Here is a 7192-nt window from a genome sequence, read left to right on the forward strand (position 1 = left end):
ATAACTCTCAAGGTTACTGGTGAATTTCATAGAAATCGGTTCAGATTTGGATATAGCTCCCATATATATGTTCGTTTGATTTGGAGTTATACAGCAATAAAATCGTTATTTGTTAACCGATTCTCTCGAAATTTAGCTGGAAGGATTTTCTTATAACTCTCAAGGTTACTGGTGAATTTCATAGAAATCGGTTCAGATTTGGATATAGCTCCCATATATATGTTCGTCTGATTTTTAGTAATACAGCAACAAAATGGTCATTTGTCAACCGATTCTCTCAAAATTTGGCAGGAAGGATTTTTTTATGACTCTTAATATTACTGGTGAATTTCATAAAAATCGGTTCAGATTTGGATATAGCTCCCATATATATGTTCGTCCGATTTGCAGTAATACAGCAATAAAATGGTCATTTGTTGACCGATTCTCTTGAAATTTGGTAGGAAGGATTTTTCCTATGACTCTAAATATTGCTGATGAATTTCATAAAAATCGGTTCAGATTTGGATATAGCTTCCATATATATGTTCGTCCGATTTGCTGTAATAATCCAATAAAATGGTCATTTGTTAACCGATTCTCTCGAAATTCGACAGGAAGGATTTTCTTATGACTCTCGATATTAATGGTAAATTTCACAGAAATCGGTTCAGATTTGGATATAGCTCCCATATATATGTTCGTCCGATTTGCAGTAATACAGCAAATCGTATGGAAGGACGGACAGACGGACCGACGGACGGACCGACGGACGGACAGACGGACGGACGGACAGACAGACGGACGGACAGACGGACGGACAGACGGACGGACGATCACACGGACGGACAGATGACGGACAGACGGACGGACACACAGAGGGACGGACCGACAGACGGACGGACAGACGGACGGACAGACGGACGGACAGACGGACGGACAGACGGACGGACATGGCTATATCGACATAAAATGTCACGACGATCAAGAATATAAATTCCTTATGGGGTCTCAGACGATTATTTCGAGTAGTTACAAACAGAATGACGAAATTAGTATACCCCATGGTGGAGGGTATAAAAAATCTTCTCCCCCTTTTCCTTTATATATGTGTTTCCATTCTTTCTTACATCCTGCCATTCATCCATCACATTGGAACGCCAATTACCAATTTTTTTTTTTCTCTGATAAAAAAATTGGAATGTTTTCGTTCAGTTGCTAAACAAGAAAAACTATACTTCCAATTAAAATATAATATCAAAGGGCTTCAGATTGCAACATTTTTATAAACACTTTATTTTATTTTGTTCATCAATAAAAAGAAATATTTTCATGTACCACACGTTGAGCCACAATTCATCGAACATAGAAAAAAACAAAATATAGTCAATTTTTAGTTTGAAAGGGGGTTTCAAATGCAGACATTTTGGTTTAGACGAGTAAAAGCTTTGAAACCCACCACCTTGGATTCTGCGTAAAATTTACATTAAATAAAATTAGTTGAGAGGCATCATTTTATTCTATTGGGTTGCCCAAAAAGTAATTGCGGATTTTTTAAAAGAAAGTAAATGCTAAAAGTAACAGCTGATAACTGACAGAAGAAAGAATGCAATTACAGAGTCACAAGATGTGAACAAATTTGTCAACGCCGACTATATGAAAAATCCGCAATTACTTTTTGGTCAACCCAATATATACCAAATTTCTTCCAAACCAGGCAAAAATGAAAGCTTCTAGCAACCGAACAGGGATAATCGAGAGCTCGGTTTATATGTGACCGGCATCATGTTAAATACCGATTTGGGCCGTAGTTGGCACAGTTGTTCGAAGTTGTAATAGAACACCACTTGCAAAATTTTAGCCAAATCGGACAAAATTGCGGCTTGTAAGAGCTTAAGAAGTCAAATCGAAAGATCGGTTTATATGGGAGCTATATCAGGTAATGAACCGATTTCAACCATACTAAGCGCAGTTGTTGGAAGTTAAAACACTTCATGCTAAAATTTCAGCCAAATCGGATAATAATTGCGCCCCCTAGCGGATCAATAAATCAAAACTTGTGATCGGTTTATATGGCAGCTATATTGAAACATGGACCGATATAGCCCATTTACAATCCCAACCGATCTTCATTTATAGTCAATATTCGTGCAAAATATCAAGCGCCTAACTTTATTCCTTCGAAAGTAATCGTGCTTGCGATAGAAGGACGGACATGGCTAGATTGACTTAAATTGTTACGACGATCAAGAATATATGTACTTTGTGAGGTTTAATACCAATATATGGAGTTACTACAAACGGAATGATGGAATTAGTATATCCCCATTCAAAAACCCACATTCAAAATTTCATCAAAATCGAATAATAATTGCGCCCTCTAGAGGTACAATCCAGGTGTGGCGGGGAACGAAGTGTTCGACAAGTTGGGTAGAATTAGTCACTGATTGGCGCAGATTGTGCTACGGAATCAGTGAACACTTCCCTGCATGAGCTTCTAAATAAGGTGGACCCCTACAATAACCGCCCGAGTGAGCCGTGGCTTGGTTTTGTGGGTTGCAGGTTGACATAGACCCTTTGGCTCGTCGTTTATTCTGTGGCTGAGGCAGCATGACTTCGAATTACTGATAGGAGTCTTGTCTGGTTATTGCAATGTCAGGGCTTTGATGTTTCGCTGGATGGAGGAAGAGGCAGATTTCTACTCCAGAGAACTGCATGAAACCCAAAATTTTACACTCATTAGCCACTTTGGCCAAAGCAATTGTCTGTATCGCATGCCACATAAAAACAAAGTTAGCTAGAAACACACGCACAAATTCAATATTCTTTAAAAATACAGTCTTTAAAAATTGAGATATTGAGCTGAAAATTGGCACAGATACTTTTTTTGTGCATAAGCAGGTTAAGTACGAAGATAGCCCATCTTCGAATTGGACTATATATAGCCCCCATATAGACGGATCCGCCGATTTAGAGTCCTAGGCCCATAAAAGCCACATTTATTTTCCCATTTAGCTGAAATTTGAGACAGTGAGTTGTTTAGGCCACTCAATATCGTTCTGCACTTTGGCTCAGATCGGTTCAGATTTGGATATAGCTGCCATATAGATCGATCCTCCGATTTAAGGTCTTTGGCCCATGAAAGGCGCATTTATTGTCCGATTTCGCCGAAATTTGGGACAGTGAGTTAAGTTAGGCCCCTTGAAGTCTTTCTGCAATATGGCGCAGATCGGTCCAGATTTGGATATAGCTGCCATATATAGAGATTGTGCTATGGAATCAGTGAACACTTCCCTGCATGAGCTTCTAAATAAGGTGGACCCCTACAATAACCGCCCGAGTGAGCCGTGGCTTGGTTCTGTGGGTTGCAGGTTGACAAAGACCCTGTAGCTCGTCGTTTATCCTGTGGCTGAGGAAGCATGACTTCGGATTACTGATAGGAGTCCTGTCTGGTTATTGCAACGTCAGGGGTTTGATATTTCGCTGGATGGACGAAGAGGCAGACTTCTACTCCAGAGAACTGCATGAAACCCCAAAATTTGACACTCATTAGCCACTTTGGCCAAAACAATTGTCTGTATCGCATGCCACATAAAAACAAAGTGAGCAAAAAACACACGCACAAATACAATATTCTTTAAAAATACAGTCTTTAAAAATTGAGATATTGAGCTGAAAATTGGCACAGATACTTTTTTTGTGCATAAGCAGGTTAAGTACGAAGATAGCCCATCTTCGAATTGGACTATATATAGCCCCCATATAGACTGATCCGCCGATTTAGAGTCCTAGGCCGATAAAAGCCACATTTATTTTCCGATTTAGCTGAAATTTGAGACAGTGCGTTGTTTAGGCCACTCAATATCGTTCTGCACTTTGGCTCAGATCGGTTCAGATTTGGATATAGCTGCCATATAGATCGATCCTCCGATTTAAGGTCTTTGGCCCATAAAAGGCGCATTTATTGTCCGATTTCGCCGAAATTTGGGACAGTGAGTTAAGTTAGGCCCCTTGAAGTCTTTCTGCAATATGGCGCAGATCGGTCCAGATTTGGATATAGCTGCCATATAGACCGATCTCTCGATTTAAGGTTTTGAGCCCATTAAAAGCGCATTTATTGTCCGATTTCGGCGAAATTTGGGGCAGTGTGTTGTGTAAAGCCCTTCGACATCCCTCTTCAATTTGGCCCAAAACGGTCCTGATTTGGATATAGCTGCCATATAGACAGATATCTCGATAAAAGTCGTACTTAATTTCCGATTTCGCCGAAATTTGAGACAGTGAGTTACGTTCGGCTTTTCGACAAATTTCTGCAAATTGGCCCATATCGGTCGAGATTTGAATATAGCTGCCATATAGACCGATCTTTCGATTTAAGATCTTGGACCCATGAAAGGAGCACAGTGAGTTGTGTTAGGCCTTTGGACATCCCTCTTCAATTTGGCTCAGATCGGTCCAGTTTTGGTTATAGCTGTCATATAGACCGATGGAGGCCACCTTTACGCAGAGGTTAGCATGTTCGCCTATGACTCTGAACGCCTGGGTTCGAATCCTGGCGAGACCATCAGAAAACATTTTCAGCGGTGGTTTTCCCCTCTTAATGCTGGCAATATTTCTGAGGTACTATGCCATGCAAAACTTCGCTCCAAAGAGGTGTCGCACTGCGGCACGCCGTTCGGACTTGGCTACAAAAGGGAGGCCCCTTATCATTGAGCTTAAACTTGAATCGGACTGCACTCATTGATATGTGAGAAGTTCCTTAGTGGAATGTACATGGGCAAAATTTGCATTTTTGTCGTATATTATTGAGATGGTTTGCTACTGTTCTCTGTTCTGCACATCGACTGTCACATTTTTCTCTCAACAATCCAAATGCGGTTTTCCTTAGTCCAGTACTGCTGACCAACATGGCAGGCATAATTAAACAAATCGTATATGACGTGTTTGACCATTTTGTGTCCATGTGCTCCAAAATTTTGGCTGTTGCGTTTACAAGCATCTGGAGGGGTTACTTGGGTATTAGACATGAGCGGGCTTTATATGTTTTTTGTAAGATTTTTTTTATCTTTCCCCCTCCTTTTTTCCCCTGCTTGTTCAGATTTCTTCTAATATTCTTACATTTACTTTGCATTGCAGGAAATTCCGGTGATAACAATCAGTCGCCAATGCGTAATCCACCCGATGCCTTTCACAATTCGGCAGGGGCATTGGCACAGCATAATCCACTTGCCATAATAATTCAAGCGATTAAAACGCAATCATGTGGGATTTTCAAGCGTTTAACGAATTTAATTCAAACGCTAAAAACAGCAAGGGCTAATGCGGCAACACCAACGACGACAACAACGATAAAGGCAACAACCAAAGTCAAAGGCAGCCAAGCGATAGCAGGAACACGAACAGCAACAGACGATAAAACGCTGTTGAAATCAGACACAGCGTTCTGCCCAATTGGGCCAAGGAAAGGTGTATCAACAGCAGCGGAGGCAGCAACAGCGGCATCATCGTCAAAGCTTACCCCCATAAAGTTAAGGACACACCAGGAGTACGTGAAAGGCATACAAAGGGACTTCCTACCATATTGGGGCACAATGGTGCGTCTACTTGCAGGGCTATGTCGTCGGTGGGAGATGATAAAATCGGCACTTCCTTGTGGGGAATCATCGTCGCCGTTGCCGCCAATACTACAGCAACAATATCACGAGCACCAAGAGCCCCATTATGCGCAACATAAGGATGCGATGCGTAAAAATCTTATTATGGAAAATGAATTGAAAATGTACCATGACAAGGAAACGTCATCAGAGACATATGTCGATGATGAAGAAGAAACCCAAGACGAAGGAGCAATTGCAGAAAGTCCCTGCCAGGACTTTGCCATCATTTACAGGAAGCCGCAGTGTCTGAGGTGCGATAAGAAACTACTGGTGACAATGTTAAAGACAATGCCTGACGGCAGAGAGGAAACGCAAAATCTTACACTTATCGACAAAGTCAATGGAATAGACACAAAAAGGCTGAAGGATGCTGAGGATGCTCAAGCCAGTGAAGAAAACAATTGCATAAAACTTATCATGGCAGTTGTTGTTGTAAATTTAATTTTCCATCTAAATTCTCAAGAAAAGCAGAAAAGAAATCAAAACATCACCTACTATCCGAGGGCAAAGGATATGAAATCCAAGCCCAACAAGGCCCTCCAGGGACAAAGGGAATTTATTCGGCCTCTAAACACCTGGAGATGCATATTGCCCTCAGCCACACTGCTCTCAAAGCTGCTCAATTTATATTCAAAATGCAAATTAGCCACCGTAGCAACAACAGCAGCCACCAGGATTATTTTAGTTCTATGGTCCAGAACACAAACATTGTTAAGCTTTTGCACCAGACTATTGTGGTCATCTCTAATAGCAACTAATTTAAAGGCAACTACACTCAACTCATTATCAACAGGGGGAGCAACAGCATTAAGGGAAGCCGGCCCATCAATGACCTCATCATCACCCTGGCCCACTTTGAGGTTTAATTATAGATGAAATGCCTACGATTAGGAGGCCACCAACAATGGCTCTCCCCTGAATGCCATATTCAAAGCACAAATTAGATACATAGAAATTTGATTTTAAGACGAAACACATAAACACTCAAACATGGAGAAAAAGTTCATGGAGATTTGTATCAAAATATGAACAAAAAATTGTACAACCTGAAAATAGTCGTTGCATTGGAATATTTAAATTTTTATATAATTTTACAAAATCCTATACCTCTTAGTTTTCCTATGTCCTCTTAGTTCATACATTTGAAAAATTTTATTAAGTGGTCACCAGGGGAATTCCAAAGTACAACATTTTGCCACCAAACTTGGAAACGCTGTGAAAGAAATTTTAGGTAAAGAAAAAAAAAACTTCCAGTACCATGATATTCAGCGAATATCGACTTCATAGATTTGGGTTATAGAAATTCTCATCCCGAAAATGAGGAAAATCGGAAAATCTAGCCACTTGCTTCCCAAGCACTATAGGTCCAATGGTCTCCCATCATAAGTCTTAAAGGCCCTGGAGATACCATGGACACTTGGTCACCGGAACGTGGAATTGGAGATTGGAAGAACGAATGATCAATGGCTTCTGTATCAGCGAAACACTAAGAGAAATCCTGGCTACACTAATCACCGACAAGTGAATCACTCTCGGTGTATTCGTGACTCCTCTTC

At 40.8% G+C, this 7192-nt stretch overlaps 1 protein-coding gene across 1 annotated transcript in view; it reads left to right on the forward strand.

The window, feature by feature from the left end:
• Positions 1-6691, forward strand: part of LOC106087574 (uncharacterized) — a 314940-nt gene extending 308249 nt beyond the window's left edge. The window contains exon 11 of the mRNA XM_059364452.1: positions 5116-6691. Within this exon, the coding sequence (XP_059220435.1) occupies positions 5116-6512 (1397 nt within the window). The 3' untranslated portion in view covers positions 6513-6691. The remainder of the gene's footprint in view (positions 1-5115) is intronic.
• Positions 6692-7192: the final 501 nt, after the last annotated feature.

The sequence above is a fragment of the Stomoxys calcitrans genome, chromosome 3, assembly GCF_963082655.1.
Source record: "Stomoxys calcitrans chromosome 3, idStoCalc2.1, whole genome shotgun sequence".
Lineage (NCBI taxonomy): Eukaryota > Metazoa > Arthropoda > Insecta > Diptera > Muscidae > Stomoxys > Stomoxys calcitrans.